This window comes from Herpailurus yagouaroundi, unplaced genomic scaffold, assembly GCF_014898765.1.
Source record: "Herpailurus yagouaroundi ecotype Mexico unplaced genomic scaffold, PumYag 160, whole genome shotgun sequence".
Taxonomy (NCBI): domain Eukaryota; kingdom Metazoa; phylum Chordata; class Mammalia; order Carnivora; family Felidae; genus Herpailurus; species Herpailurus yagouaroundi.
The window spans coordinates 24,396,095-24,412,806 of record NW_024412401.1 but is presented as its reverse complement, the minus strand read 5'-3'; the positions used below and the strand labels follow the sequence as shown (position 1 = coordinate 24,412,806).

The window sequence follows — 16,712 nt, the reverse complement described above, 5'->3', positions numbered from 1 at the left end:
CATGAGTATGATCGGAGGAAACCCGTGCTCTGTAACTGATCCAACTCTGCTGTGGCCCGCACCACATTTTCCCAAATTGTTTCTGTGTCTCCAGCCGTCTCTAGACTGTAAGTCCCTGAGGGCGGGGGCCGTGTCTTCACCCCCTCACACCTTCCATCTCCCTCGGCAAATGTGGAGCCAGGGCGCCCCTCGGAGAAGCGTATTGTGGAGGCACGTGTGGGGTGGAGAGGGGCAGCAGTGGCTCGGTGGCACACAGCTGGTGTGCAGTCCCTCTTCAGCAGGTGACCTGGGCCCCCATCCCCAGGGGAAGTGCTGAGAACTTGGGATATTTGTGCACACCTGTGGAAAGGAACATCGCCATCACCACTGCCTCCTGACAGGCAGCCTGCCTGTGTTTTGCGTTTGTGACCCTGACTTTTAAAAATGTCACACCTGCATATGCGGGGGCCCCTATCGCCAGCTAACCACAAAACGCAGTCTGTAGCCACCCGTCTGAAAAACATGTGGTAATTTGCGTAGATGGCTTTACCCACGCAGGGGAGAGACGTGTGCTGTGGCCCCATCATCCTCAAATAACACAGTCTGCAGCTGGCCAAGAATCCAGAGTGACAACTTCAGAGAGAATACAGAAATGCCAGTGTTTCTCAGTATCCAGGATGGACAGTCTGGCTCTCTGGAGGCTTTTAGAAGCAGATGGTCTGTCCATCACCCTGAGGAAAGGGTGTGAAAAACTCAAGATGGCTGGACTTAATAAGCTCTTTGGGACGGAGATACGGATATGACTACTTTTTATTTCAGGTTGTAGCCATCCACAGGGCTTGCACCCACCGCACAGCATAATGTTGTCCGGCCGATACGTTTTAAACACCTGTTTGGATCCAGGCCCTTTGCTGGGCACGGGGGACAGAGGGGACCAGGACAGCCCAGTGCAGCAAATCTGAGCTGTTTCTGCTTACGTCCTTCCAATTCTGGTTTGACATCAGTGGCCTGCATGATAGGGGAAATATTTAAATGCACAGCACGCTTTCTTTCTGCCTTTTCCTGTCATCTTTTTCTCTCTTTAAAGTTTCACCTTTTTCTAATAGTTTTCCAGGTGTTTTGATTTCTTACATTTCAACATTTTTGCAGCAGGTGGTTAGAACAAATGGCTATTGGTCAATGCTGTCTAATTGCAGTAACAAACACCCTGTGTTCCGGTACTTTCATATATTAAGGCGATTTCTTGCTCATGTCATAGTCAAGTGCAGGTCGGGGGGTGTGTTGGTTGGGCACTCTGGGAAGCAGGTGCCCAGATGGAGTTGGAGGTGCACTGGGAAAGGTACAGCGGGGAGGGAGCAGAGAAAGGCAGGACGGATCTTCTGACTGTGGGCAGGTCTGACTCCCCGTGAAAGGCTGGGGTTTTTGGGGGGAAGGAAGCAGGGTGGGTGGGAAGAGGCACAGGCAACACTGCCTCTCTGAGAAAGTCCCACCCAGACCAGAGGCTCAAAGCTTGCCTGCTGTTGAGTCTTGTGCTGGCCAGAAACGGTGAGCCCCTGTCCCCCCTCCATGCTCAGTCAAGGGTTGGGTTGCCTGGCAGGAGTGAGAAATATCCCGAAGGCATGGTTCCCAGAGGCTATCAGCTCTTGAGACTGCCCTCCTGCTGACGGTTTCTCTTGAAGTAGCAGTCCTACTTGGCCTCGGGGTGGGCCCCAGGGACTCAGGGTTGGGGGAGCCCTACCACTTATAGGTCCTTGGAGTCTCCCCACTCACACTGTGGGTAGAACAGAGAGCACAGAGTGCCCACGGAATGGTTTCATAGGCCAAGCACATGCCATTGGCCAAAGCTCAGTAGTCACACCTGGTTGCGAAGGAGGCTGCAGAATGTCGCGTGGCTGTGTGCCCAGGGAGAAAAACAGAACACAGATCCCTTGGAGCAGGGATTCAGAGCCCGTATCCCAACTCTGCCTCTTACTGGCCGTGCAAACTTTGTGCAAATTTCTCACCTCTCTGACCCTCAGTTTGTTTCCTCATTTATTAAAATATGAACAATAAAAGGACATACTTCGTAGGGTTGTTGTGCGGATTAAGTGAGTTAATACATTTAAAGAAATTAGAATCGTACCTGGTACAAACGGTAAAAAAAAAAAAAAAAATTGCTGTGTTATTATTATTACTCTCATTGCTTCCAAATTTAATATTTCAGTACACATTTTTTAAAAATGTTTATTTATTTTTGAGTGAGAGAGAGTGAGACAGAGCATGAGCGGGGGAGGGCCAGGAAGAGGGAGACACAGAATCAGAAGCAAGCTCCAGGCTCTGAGCTGTCAACACAGAACCTGATGCGGGGCTCGAACCATGGACTGTGAGAACATGACCTGAGCCAAAGTCGGACGCCCAACCGACTGAGCCACCCAGGTGCCCCAGTAAACATTTCTTGAGTATCTACTCTGTTCAAGGAATTTTATATGTCACAGGAACTTAGTTGCTTTTCCTAGCACTTAATACATGCTCAGAAAATGTCTAAATGAATTCATTTCGTTGGAAAAACAATACAGTGTGTGTTTAATTCAGTTGGCCATGGTGCTGGGCTAATTTTAAACATGATTTAGCAATAAGAAATGTAAAGTCCTGTTTCTCAGCTCAGTAAGTCGACCACAGAAGAACAGAAGGAGAGATTTACAATGGTTGAGCAAGCATGCTGGGTGTGAGAAGCCTACCTATTTAAAAACGACCTTCCGTCTTTATAAAAATAATATATGCATTAAAAATTTTTTCAAGTTAACAAATAAGTACAAAGGAGAGTTACAAAAAATCATTCAAAATTTCACCATTTTTAACATTAGATGAGTCCCCTTCCAGACACCTCTCCATGCATATGTTATATGGAGGGGAGATGGACAGAAATCATTTTATAAAATGAGATCATTATTACATGCTATTTAAAACTGATGTTAAGTTTTATTTATTTGAATGTTACAGAAGAAAAAAAGGAAATGTAAAGTGTAAACAATTACTCCACATTAGACAATTTTTCCTTCATTATAGAAAATCCTTGTTTCTAAAATATCAAGGGTAATAAAAACAGTGAAAAACAATGAGGAGAGTCCTGGCTTTTAAACTCCAGTTTTCTATTTTCGTTTCTTTCCTTTACTAATTTTGTCTATTTATTTATTTTGAGAGAGAGACAGAGCACAAGCAGGGCAAGGGCAAAGAGAGAGAATCCCAAGCAGGCTCTGCATTATCAGCATAGAGCCCAACATGGGGCTCAAACCCATGAACTGTGAGATCATCCGTTGAGCCGAGATCAAGAGTCAGATGCTTACCCAACTGAGCCATCCAGGTGCCCCTCCTGTTTTCAATGTTATTTATTTATTTAAAAAAAATTTTTAATGTTTATTTATTTTTGAGAGAGACAGAGACAGGATGCGAGTGGGTTAGGGGCAGAGAGAGAGGGAGACACAGAATCTGAAGCAGGCTGCAAGTTGTCAGTCAGCACAGAGCCCGATGCGGGGCTCGAACTCACGAGCCGTGAGATCATGACCTGCGCTGAAGTCGGACGCTCAACCGACTGAGTCACCCAGGCGCCCCTCCTGTTTTCAGTTTTAGATAGTATAGATTAAAGTTTTCCTGTGGAAGAAGAGGAAATTTGTGACCCTTTTCCCTCCTCCTCTTTCTGAGTTTTATGTTACATTAGTGTCTTCACATTGTGGGTTGTTTCATGTGAAATGGGTCCAACGCACACGATTGCTCCTTTTTAGTCACAAGCCTCTGTTCCTGAGATTTGTGTTTTTTTGAGTCGTATTTGGTTGGATGCATTTATCATCTAGTAGTCTTTTTCTTCTCCCCCCACCCCCCCCCAAGAAAGTTTCAAAGGTGTTTTGTTACCAAGATTATGTCTGCTGGTTTAGTAGTTTTTACTGACAGTAAACTCTGTGTGAAATAGGTGCCACATACAAGGAATGCATTTTAAGGTTGCATTAATAGAAGTCCATGCTCAGAATGAGGGAGGTGATCATTTCATTCAGTTTGGTATTGCGTCTAGGCATGCTCTGAACAAATCAGTAAAGAAAAGACAACCCAATAGAAAAATAGGCAGTCACTGGTCCAAAAGAAGAAACAGAAACACCTATAAACATATGAAAAGATAGCTTATCCTCTTTAAAAATCAGGATCATACAAATTGAATTGACATCAGATACTCACAGGGTAGGCAAAAATTACAGTTGGTAGGGGTGTGGAGTAGTGAGACCGACAGTGGGAGTGTAAATGGATAATAAAACCACTTTGAAAAGATGTGGGAGATGCTGTGATTTCACGACTCCATTTCCAGGTTCAGACCCTGCAGGAGCCCTGCGTGTGTGCTGCGTAAAGAAATGTGCAGCCGTCTTACTTACAACAGCAGCCACACAGAATCCTGGAGACAACCCACGTGTCCGTCAACAGGGCAACGAACAAATAAGCCATGGCATAGTCCTACCGTGGAGTGCTACACAGCCCTGAAAATGAATGAGCTGCAGCTCTGTTCAACAACACACATCTCACAAACGTTAACATGAAGCCATAAAGAGGTTTTCAGTTCAAGGTTCAGGCAAAATGTACAGCACGATTCTACATATGTGTATGAGTGTGTGTGTGTGTGTGTGTGTGTGTGTGTGTGTATATTCAAAAACAAGTAAACTTACGTGATATAGCGTTTAGAAAATGTAGACATGTAATTTAATTATAGAGAGGGGCGCCTGGGTGCCTCAGTCGGTTAACCGTCTGACTCGTGATTGATTTCAGCTCAGGTCGTGATCCCAGGGTTGTGGGATCAAGCCCTGGATTGGGCTCTGTGCTGAGCGTGGAGCCTGCTTGGGATTCTCTCTCTCCCTCAGTCCTCCTCCCCCACTTGCACACTGTCTCTCTCTCTCTCTCAAATAAATAAATAAATAAATAAATAAATAAATAACAATTAAGAAAAGCAAAGAAGGATAAATCCAGAGTCGGGGTGCTCCCTGGGTGACGGCGGGGGGGGGGGAATACGTGGGATGGCCACACACAGGCTTCCACATAAGCTGGGTGTTGGGTATATGGCATGTTCATTTTCTGTTTTTCATACTTTACTTAAGTTATATGTATAAGGTACATTCTTTTCTGCAAGTGAAATATCTCGCAGTCACATGTTCTTATTTAAAATAAAAACAGTGCTCACCTTCTATGTGACCTCGGGCAAGTTACTTAGCTACTCTGAACCTCAGTTTCCTTCTCTGTAAGGGTGGAAATAATAATTGTTTCTGCCTTATAATAATATTGTAACAAACAGGATAATTTACACCACGTTCTTAGTACGAGGACTAATACATAGTGAGTGCCTGGTGGGTGTCAGCTATGTGAGTTTTCTGTACAGGGCAGATGGAGGTGTTTGCGGGGGTGGGGGGGGGGGGTGCATCCTAGAAATCTCTGTCCTCTGAAGCCTTTCCAGAGGATGACCACAGATGGAAAGGGTGTGGAATCATATCATAAGAGGATGATTAGAAGAGTGAAGGGTCATTTGGCTTGAAAGCCATGTCATGGAGTCAAGTCAGGCTGGCTGAGTTTAGGTATCTGAAGGGCTCTCATGGGAATGGAAGACTGTACGTATTCTAACAAGTTCCAGAGCAGGGGTGCGCAAACTATGGCCCGTGGCCCAAATCTGCCTGCTGCCTGTTTTGGTAAATACAGTTTTATTGGATTGCAGCCACACTCATTTGTTTATGTATTGTCTGTGGCTGCTTTTGTGCTTACAGAGGGTTGACGAGTCTCAAATATGGTCCACAAAGCCCAAGATGTTTACTGCCTGGCCCTTTACAGGAAAGGTTCGCTGACCTTTGTTCTAGAATGAGAACTTGGAAAGGAAATGCAAAAGGAGGGTGATTTCAAGAACGACATAAGAACTTTCTAAGAAGCAGAGCTGGCCAATGACAAAGTAACTCCCTGGTGAGGTAGTGAGACCCCTGCCACTGGAGGGGTTTAAACAGATGCTGACCACTCCTGGAGTGGGAGACACAGAGGGGGACTTTGTAGCTGGGGCAGGTTGGACACATCAGTTTTTAAATTCTTCTTCAATTCTGAAATTCTGTACGGAGTAAATTCTCAGTTTCAAATTGGTTGTTATTAACTGTGACATTTCCCTGGCATTTTTACATTTTACCTCTTGGCAACATTTGCTTTGAAATTTTTAAGTCAAAAAAGTATTTTAATTCTTTAAAAATGAGATTTAAATGAAAATGGAATGTAGTCCAGGGTTCTACTTTTTCATTAAAAAAATGGATTTTCATGGCTTTTGGGTCCATTCCCATTTATAGGTGCTGAATTTTAAGAGCCTGTATGTGCCCATTATGATTTCTCTGTGACAAGTCTGTCCTTCCCAGGAAGGAGGAGCCATTGGAAATGAAACCAGGGAAAGGAGTTTGGGGGCAATGACCATGAGCTGCTGTAGAGTTGGAGTCCACGGAGGGCCAAGAGGAAACATACTGGAGAGGAAAGGGGAGTGGGGGGTGGGGGGAAGCAACAGTTACAGAGGGCCTACTGTGTACCAGAGCCCATGTCCAAGTGGCAAAACGGCAGACCGGAGACTGGCCCATCCATAAGCTTTGAACCGTTGCGAGAGAATGTGAGCCGTGAAGGAATTGTCTCCCCTGTGTGCGGGTCAAGGTTGGCCATGCCAACCGTCAGAATGCCCTCTAGAGGCGGGTGGGTGGGAAGGTTCTAATCGGGGAGGTGGGAAAGTTGGAGAACATGATAAAGCCCATAGCTTTCTTTCAGAGCACGAGAACCCCCTTACAGGGGCTCTGAGAGCAATTCATCAAAAGCCAAATCGCTCAAAGACAACTTGCCATAAACAATTTCTCAGAATGATAGTTTTGCCCAGTGACCGGCTCACTAAAAGCCGTCTGACAGACACCTTAAATGGGGGGCATAGAAAAGCTTTGGCATTTCCCTGGCTCATGCAGGGGCGGGTCCGAAGTCTGCAAGAAGAGGACGATAATAAACAGGCATTAGGGGAGCATCTCCAAGGGCAGCCTTGAGGAAGGACTGAAATGTGAAATGTAGGTGAAATTGACTTTCACCTGAGCTGGAAGGACAAATCCTTGTGAAATGGCCATGTGAAGTGTCTGCAAGGAGTCCTTCAGGAAACTCAAACTTAGAGAAATTCCCCCAGTGATTTGGTGAATTGATTCTCAGGCAAACTGGCGTGCAATGGATTAACTTCCAGGGAGTGTGTTCGAGTGACTGGCTCAGCCAGTATCGCCTCACAGTCCTCTCAGGACATTCACCTGCCCTTCTCCAGGCCGAAACCAAAAATCACATGTGGGCGAGGACCTCCGGAGTCGTCCGCTTCATGGTTTTCAGGCATTTTATGCTACTAGCAATGGAATCCCCTTTTTCAGATTATTACGTGGGACCTTGATGCTGAAAATAGAACAGATAGAAGAAGAGCTGCTGGGAGCCCAGGAACCCCCTCACTGGCTCCAAAACTTCTCTGCCGGGTCCTAGGCAGGCGCCTGAGGGCCTCCAGGTCGACAACCTCCAGTCTGGTTCATCCACAGAGACTCAGCTTTGGTCAGCTGGAAAGTCCCTCTAGTTAGGACACTATTCGTATCAGGCAAGAAGTTACGGTATCAGAATGAGGATGACAGAGGGGCATCTGAGTGGCTCAGTCTGTTAAGTGTCCAGCTTCAGCTCAGGTCATAATCTCATGGTTCGTGGGTTCAGGCCCAGCGTGGGGCTGTGCTGACAGCTCAGAGCCTGGAGCCTGCTTCAGATTCTGCGTCTCCCTCTCCCTCTCTCTGCCCCTCCCCTGCTCGTGCTCTGTCTCTCTCTCTCTCTCTCTCTCTCTCTCTCTGTCTCAAAAATAAAATAAAAAAAAAAAAAGAAAAGAAATGAAGATGAGGGAGAGTAACATCTAAAATGGGACAGGTATGCCATGTGATTTTTATTTGGTATTCACTTTAAAAGTGCTCTCTTTAGGGGAGCTGGGGAAGTGTGCTTCGTGCCCCATAGGTGGTTTATTCTGCCTCAGGTCCAGAGCACTAATCAGGAGACCTGGGTTTGGAGCGTTATTCTGAGGGAAATGGTCCTTTCTAGAATACTGCTAGCTTTAACATCACCGCTGCCTGTTGAGCTGAGTTCTCCAGATTGTTGAGGAAGCTCTGAACCAGGAATCCTGAAATCGTTCCCCTAATCCTGACAGGGCAGTGACAAACCCCTTCCCTCCTCTAGTCCTTGGGGTCTGCATCTGAAAATGAAGGTACAGGGCTAGCTAGATTAGCGATGCCCATGTGTTTGGATTTCACACACCAGTAAAAGCTAAAGAAGCAGAGTGGGGAGGGGGACGTGGAAGAGAAACTTCCATTAAAAAAAAAAAACACTTTGGGGCACCTGGGTGGCTCAGTCAGTTAAGCGTCTGACTTTGGCTTAGGTCATGATCTCACGGTTCGTGAGTTCAAACCCCGTGTCAGGCTCTTTGCTGACAGCTAAGAGCCTGGAGCCTGCTTCGGATTCTGTGTCACCCCCCCTTCTCTGCCCCTTCCCTGCTCGCACTCTGTCTCTCTCTCAAAAATAAATAAACAATAAAAAAAAATAATAAACACTTTATTTTGTCACATTAGGACATTAAAAACAAAACCATTTGGGACACCTGGGTGGCTCATTTGGTTAAACACCCGACTTCGGCTCAGGTCATGGTCTCGTCCTACGTGAGTTTGAACCCCTCATCGGACTCTGTACTGTCAGCACAGAGCCTGCTTCAGATCCTCTGTCCCTCTCTCTCTCTCTCTCTCTCTCTCTGACCCTCCTCCACTCATGTCCTCTCTCTCTCTCAAAAATAAATAGACATTAAAGAAAACAGAAATTCATTTTAAAAAAACCATTCTACTATCTATAATTTTATAACAGAAAAACATTTCAACACCATACAGACTCTGAAGCATCTTATCTACAAATTAAGGATAGCTTTTGAAATGAAATACATTTAGCTTTAAAGAAAACCTCACTATATTATTCTTGCTTTTCTCATTCTACTTCACCGTGTTAGTTTTCCATTGCTGCTATAACAGATGACCACAGATTTAGTGGTTTACTCCACAGCCATGCATTGGCTCACACAGTCCACGGGCCAGAAGTTCAGGTACTGCATGATTCGGTTGGGTCCTCTGCTCAAGGCTTCACAAGGTCAAAATCAAGGTGTCTCCTGGGCAGGGTTCTTAACTGGAGGCTCCACTGGGGAAGATTCAGTTCCTTTGGATTGCAGGACTGAGGCCCCCATTTTCTTAACATGTGGCCCCGTTCACCTTCAAGCCAACAGGCGCACTGAATTTATCCCATGCTTGGAGTCTCTGATTTCACTCCTGCTACCAGCAAATGAGACCTCTGCTTTTTGGGACTCGTGTGATTACATTGGCCACCTGGATAATGCTTCAAAGTCAGCAGATAAGAAACCTTAGTTATATCTGCAAAGTCCTTTTTCATGTAACATAACATATTCGTGAGCGTAAGATCAAGGGGCACGGATCGCGGGGGCCAAAATTCCACCTTTCACACCCAGCCTGGTGAAAAATGGAGTAGGATAAACATTTGTAAACATTAGAAGATTCTTCCAGTTAAAATACTGGTTGTCAAATATTCTCCTGCTCTTGAGTCGACATTCAGGGTGTGTATTTGTGAGAAGTCAGGACATCATCATTATTACAGTCTTGCACAGACAAGGTACCAGGGAAATGTTTGCAGAGCGAACAAGTATTAATAAGTTCATTGTTGCTCATATTGTTTTAATGCAACTTTGATTATAAATCTTGTGGCACTGTATTATCATTGTCACTAGCTACAGATTAGGAAACAAGCTAAAATCATTACAAGAATGTATTAAAATGGGAAATGATTCAGTAAATCATGGTAGAAACAATTAAAACATGAACTGCTCTGTTATATCGGCTGTGTTCCGTGCAGGGTGGGAAGTGTTGCTTTCAATCAAGGAACAAGGACAATTAATAGAGGGCCCCAAGAAGCAATAAGAACTTAATCTTTCTTCTTTCCCTCTCTCCTTCCTTCCCATCTTTCATTTTCTCCTTCTCTCTTTCTTTCTTAGCAAAAAAAAAAAAAAAAAAATTAATGCGGTCCATTTTTAAATTAAATTTAAACTAAAAAATGGAATTATTCCCCAGATCTCTGCAAGCTGCAATTCTCAGCCTTGCCCAGGGCCTTTTGCCTTCCCCCCACCACCCATCCCCACACCCTGCCCTCCCCCGGGTGCTTAGGGCCTGCTGGGCCCTACCCCTCCCCTGCACAGCCACTGTGCCCCATGTGACATGGCCTCCCCCTGCTGTCTCACCGCCTCTGCTGGACAGTGGGCTCTCTGAGGCCAGCCACCGCTCACACTCGGGTTTCCAGCCCTGTCAGCACCCGCTGTGGGTCAGAATCTCTCAAATGAAGAGGGAGGAGTAAGTACTGAGCCACTCTGGTCCCACATTATGATCACTTAAGGGGAAGGGAGAGGGAGCAGAAAGGAAGAGGAGGACCCAGAATGGAGAGGAAGACAAAAGTAAGAGGTGAGACATGGGCATAGAAGGAGAGGAGAGAGAGAGCAGATACAGGGAGGATGTCAGAGGGCTCCTTCAGGCATGCAGCAGATTCTTGCTGTCCCTTACTGAGCTCTGGGGAGAGAGCTGTGAAAACAGTGACAAAAATCCTTGCTTTCGGAGGCTTACCTTCTAGTTGGGAGGTCAGTCAATATACAGGCATCAAAAAACAGGATGATTTCAGATAATGTTAGGAACTGCCTTAGGGCAATAAATAGGGTGGCATGTTAGGGAGTGACTGGAGGTGGGGGACATTTTGGATGGGGGACAGCGATGAGGAGGTAACAGCTATACCAAGTCCTAGATGATGAGAAGGAGTGAACCATGCCGAGAAACAAGTGAATATTGTTCCCGGCAGAGAAAATAGCAAGTGCAAAGGCCCTGAGGCAGGAAGGAAATTGCTCTCCGTTTCAAGGAACAGAAAGGAGGCTGATGAGCTGTACTTGATGAGCAAGGGAGAGAGATGGAGGAAAATCAGGTCAGAGTGGGAGGCAAGGCTGAACCTAGTGGCTTCTTGTGTCCATTATGATAGGAGGGGTTCACACCCTGGCCCCAAACTTGTAAATAAGACAAAGTAGCTGTTATATAACCAGTTAGCCTAACACTTAGAGTGTTTTCTAGCAGCCCTGTCTAAGAGCCATCTGACTGGTGGAACTTAAGACCCAGACGCTTACAATTCTCTGGAACCGACAAGATGTGCTAGTCTTCGGTGATTTTCTTTTCTGTCCACAACGGTTATCGTTTTATTGTCCTGTAGGACATTAACTGGTTTTCTATCTAATTTGGCAATCTTACCTTATTTCTTATTTTTCCATTCGCCATAAAAATCCCTGTCTCTCAAATTTTCTCTTGAGTCCACTTTGCCACGCTGCAGATCCCCTTATTAATGAGTTAAGTAAAAGGTTGACATATACCCACCATCAATTTTCATAAGAATGATGTTTTTAACCTTTTGAGAATTCCATTCTGCTAAGAGGTTGGGTTTTAAGTGCACGGAAAGCAGGACAGTCAGAAGGACTGGTTTATGTTTAACAGAGAAGCCTCAGACGGCTGGGTGGTGAGCAGGCTTAGCCGGGCCCCAGGGGAAGTAAGGAGCCCGGCTAGGTGCCAGTGCCTCTGTGCAGGGAAGAGACAAATGACAGAGGTAGAGGTGGAAGTGAGTCCTCACCTACTCCCGACATTTGAGGACATTTGTCCCTGTTCGTTTCCACGCTGGATCCCTGGGATCTGTTTTAGTGGCCAGTTTTCGTCTCTGGTGTGTGAGCTCCTTGGCAGGAGCTGTGTCCAGCTTTTGTGTGACCTAAGCATCCAGCCCTGGACTGGACATAGCAGTGCTTGGCAAGGGTTTGCCGAGCGAATTCTCCTCTTCAGATCCTCCTCCTCCTCCTCTTCCCTTTCTTTCTCCCCTTCTTCCTCCTCCCCTTCTTCCTTCTTTTTTTATTGTGATAAAATATGCATAGCATAAAATTTACCATTTTAACCATTTTTAAGAGTACAGTTCAGTGGCATTAAGTACTTTCAATTGTCGTGAAACCGTCACTACCGTCCGTCTCCAGAATGTTTCCATCATCCCAAACTGAGACTCTGTCCCCCTTAAACATGAGCGCCCCCCCCTCTTCCCTTCTCCCCGAGCCCCTGGCAGCCACCATTCTGCTTTCTGTCTCCACGAATTTGACTCCTCTAGAGACCTCATCTAAGTGCAGTCCCACGATATCTGTCTTTTTGCATCTGGAGTTTTTTCATTTAGCATGATGTCATCAAGGTTCATCCGTGCTGTGGCATGTGTCAGAATTTCCTCTCTTCTTAAGGCTGAAAAACATTCTGTTGTGTGTGTATAGATCGCATTTTGTTTATCCCTTCGTCTCTTGATGGATAGGTAGGTTGTTTTCACCTTTTTTGGCTATTGTGAATAATACTGCTGTGAACATGGATGGGCAAATATCTCTTCGAGTCCTGGCTGTCAGTTCATTTGGCTGTCTCCCCAGAAGTGGAATGCTGGATCATATAGTAATCCTGCTTCACTTTTGGGGGAACTGCAGTACTGTTTTCTCTCGCAGATACACCATTGTGCGTTCCCACAAGCAATGAGCCATGGTTGCAACTTCTCCACATCCTCACCGACACTTACTGTTTTGTGCTTTTTTGATAATGGGTGTGGATTTGTCTTCTTTTAAAATATAAATGACCCAGGAAGAGGGAGACTCCAGAGTGAGGCATCTGGGGGCTCTTTCCTCCCTGCGTTCTGCATGGAGATAATGGAGGAGCCAGAGGTCCTGGAGTTGGATTGGGGAGGGGGGGGTGCTTGGGGGGAGGAGAGCCTGGATGTGAGGGGGCCATCATCACACCCACCGAGCTTACAGCATGGGTTCGGGGCTGGCTGAAGGAGAGGCCGCCCGATGGGGGAGCTGAAACCTAGAAGGTTTCCCGTGAGGAAATTTGTTTGTGTGAATCTGCTGTCGGGCCCCTGTCCCTGGGGAAAGCTGTTTCTAATTCAGGCTTCTCTTTCTGTCTGTTGCTCCCCAGTGTGATAATGCGAAAGGGTTGAAAGCCTTCTACGATGCAATAAAATACGGGCCGAATCACTTGATGGTGTTTGGAGGAGTCTGTCCGTCCGTTACATCCATCATTGCAGAATCTCTCCAAGGCTGGAATCTGGTGCAGGTAAGGTTTGGGTCACTTTTGGTTAGGGGACTGTCTTCGGCATCAGTCTTTTGCAGGAATGGTTCCTTGTGCAACGTGGTTTCTAAGTCGCTCCGTTCATGCCTCCCCAACTCTTTCCTGGACGATCGCACAGCTTCCTGCTACCCCCACTCCTGGCCCAACCCTCTGGCCTTTCTGGCACGGCCGACACAGTGGGTCTCTGTGGGGTGGCCCCAACTCCGCTGCGTGTTTGGAATCTTTCAGTGACTCCCTAGCCTGATTGTCAGTGCCATCAACATCCAGCCAATTGCCCGCCTAGCGTCATCTCTTGTCCCTGCCGCTCACCCCATGCCTCAGCCCCTCCCGACAACCCACCTTTCCCCAGAGACATCTTGCACCTTCAGACCTCTGAGCCCTGCTCTCACTGTTCCCTGATCAGATGGACTTTTATCTCCTTGCTGCCAAGCCTCCCTCCCCCACTGAAATTCTCTTGTCCACCAAGACTGCCCTTTCCCTCACACAAGCCTTTCCTGGGGCTCCTGACCAGTATTCACTCTTTACACTGGCAAATGTTATACACCATCCTGCCAGTGAGTGTAAGGTCTGATATAGACAAACTCACCAGTGCCAGCTGTTCTTTGGACTAGGAAAGAGAAGAGCATGGAAAGATGTGACCAATGAGAATGAGTGGTGGCCCACGCATGTGGTTTACTTCTTTGTTTCATCCATCCATCCATTCACCTGTCCATCCATCATCCATCCATCCATCCGTCCATCCATCATCCTTCCTTCCATCCACCCTTCCATCCATCATCCATCCATCCATCCTTCTTTCCATCCATCCATTATCCATCCATCCATCCATCATCCTTCCTTCCTTCCTTCCTTCCTTCCTTCCTTCCTTCCTTCCTTCCTTCTTTCCATCCATCCATTCACCCTTCCTTCCATCCATCCATTCATCCATCCATTCTTCCACCATCCACCCTACCATCCATCCAACAAATATAACAGGCAACTTACTATGTGCCTGGAATTTTGGTAGACACTGGGGGATATAGTGCTAACAGGACAGGTAGGGCACCTTCCCTTTCAGAGCTTACATTCTAGGAGGGAGGCAGGTAGGCAGTAAGCAGGTAAACAAGTAATAATACTAAGAGCTAACACTTGTGTAATATGTATACCAGGCTTACAACATACCAGACACTCTTCTGAGCACTTGTTTGCGTTAATTCAATCCTTAAAAGTTCTCTGTGCCGTAGTCACTATTATCCTCATTTTATAAAGAAGAAAACCTGGGCACACAGAGGTCTAGTAACTTGCTCAGGGACTGTCAGCTCATAGGTAACAGAGTCAGGATTTACACTCAGGCAGTCTGGCCCTTAAGCAAAGACTGCAGTAGGAAATAGCCAGGATAGAAATAAGCAGGGTGATGGGATTAGTGGTGACGGCCCCAAGGCAGTTAGGGAGGGCCTCTTGACGGAGGTGACCTTTGGGCTGAGACCTGAAGGGTGAGAAGGAGCTGGTTGGGTGGATGGAATAGGAAATGCAGGTGGCCTGTGCTGAGAAAGAACTTGTCATGTTCAGGGAACAGAGAAGGGGCAGTGGGGCAGGAGCATGGTGAGTGGGGAGCCAGGATGGGAGTGAGGGAGCCAGTGGAGGCTGACCACAGCAGGATCTGGTTTCACCGCACTCCTGCTGACTGAGGAGCTCAGTGAGTCTGGCCCTGCTTGCATGGGATGCTGGGGGTAGAGCACTGACCTCACGGCCCAAAGGGAGGCAGGAGCTGTCTGAGGCTGAGGTATGATGAGGAAGGAGCGAGGTCCCAGGGAAGGCTACCCATTCAGCCCAGGGGCAAGAAAGGCTTCCCAGAAGAGGGATGTGGAGCTGACTGTGAAGGAAGAGAGGACGCTGGACAGCTGGAGCCGTGAAGGAGAGCATTGCCGGCAGAGGAAACGGGGCGCTCAGAAGCAAGAGGTGGGGGAGTGTGTGGGCCTGGGGAGCACTGAGTCATTCGCTGTGGCCTGAGCAGGCCATGCTGAATGTGGGTGGATGCAGCAGGAGATGAGGTCAGAGAAGCAGCTTGTCATGCTATGGTGCAAACCCAACCATGTGCCTGGGACCCAGCACCACTCACCTGGCTTCAGGCCCTGTGGTGCCTGCAAACAGTGAGACCTTGGGCGGGTCACCTTCTCTTGCTTCAGCTTCCTTTCCTGCAGACTGAGGAGCACGCTGTACTCCCTACTCGGCAGGGCCAGGCACTGCCTCTCTGAGCCTCAGCTCCTCGCATAGAAAAGCAGGGGAGGGAGAAGGCCGGTCTCATAGGACTGCTGTGTGGGGTAAATGATCACATTATGATCAGAACTGTGGCTGGCACATCCTTAGCACTAAGTGTTTTTTGTTTTATCCTTACCCCTGCCCTGCCTCCTGCTGCTCCCCGAGTTGACTACCCCAGCTTCTCAGCATCCTGGGTCTTTCTTGCAACACTGTTCCCACCCCCTGAAACGGCCCATTCTTAGACATCCGGCTTGAATGCTGCCCCTTCCAAGAAGCCTTTCCTTACTGCACTCTCTGAAGTCTCCCCTCTAGAAATTCTTTTTCTCACTTCCCTGTGTTTACTTCTAGCTGAGCACATACATGGCCCACCCCTCCTGCGCCTCTGCCTGTCCCTCTCTGAGGGCTTGGCAGAAGTGGGGGCATGTTTAGCTGGGCTTTGAGCTCCTTAAGGAGAGAACCTGGGCCTGAGTTACTCCTGTTTTTCCTGGTGCTTAACACTTCACAGACCGCATTATATGTCTGTTGAATGAACAGAAGATGGAGGGAGGAAGGCAGAGATGGAGGGATGGAAGAACCTGCAGACAGACACTTTGTTCACACATGGCAGGCCAAGCTCTCTGGAGAAACCCCATCCAGAGAGGAATCCAGGGAGCTTCCAGGCCTTTTCACCACCTCACTTGGATCCATTTGCCCTCCGCATTCTCTGAGGAGCTGTAGAAGCAAGCAGGACATTGGGAACTTCTAGCTTGCCAGCCAGAGCTCCCTGGCCCCCACATGAGCAAGACAGGCCTCCAGCTTAGAGAAGTTGACAGGACAGGAGACTGGGTTATGAAACGGAGATTGTACTAGTCATTGCTGCATAATGAATCGCCTCCACATTCAGTGGCTTAAAACAACAATAATTATTATTTCATTATTTCTGTTGGGTCAGTAATTCAGACCCAGAGAATGGCTTGTGTCTGCGTCATGATGTTTGGGGTCTGCCTGGAAGATTTGGAGACTGGGGTCTAGCATCACCTGAAGGCTTGACTGGGGCTGGAGGATCAGCTCCCAAACTGGCTCCCTCACATGGCTGGCAAGTTGGTGTCTCTCCATGCAGGTCTCTCCATAGAGATCTAGAGTGCCCCCATGGCATGACAGCTGGCTTCCCCCAAAGCGACTCATCTAGAGACCAAGGCAGAGGTTGGCAAAGTCTTTCAGGACCTCGCTTCGGAAGGTGCACAC

The 16,712-nt window shown here is 47.4% G+C and overlaps 1 protein-coding gene across 1 annotated transcript in view; it reads left to right on the top strand.

The window, feature by feature from the left end:
* The window catches only part of GABBR2 (gamma-aminobutyric acid type B receptor subunit 2), a 352,132-nt gene that overhangs the window by 96,979 nt on the left and 238,441 nt on the right, over positions 1–16,712 (top strand). The window contains exon 2 of the mRNA XM_040481798.1: positions 13,098–13,235. Within this exon, the coding sequence (XP_040337732.1) occupies positions 13,098–13,235 (138 nt within the window). The remainder of the gene's footprint in view (positions 1–13,097; positions 13,236–16,712) is intronic.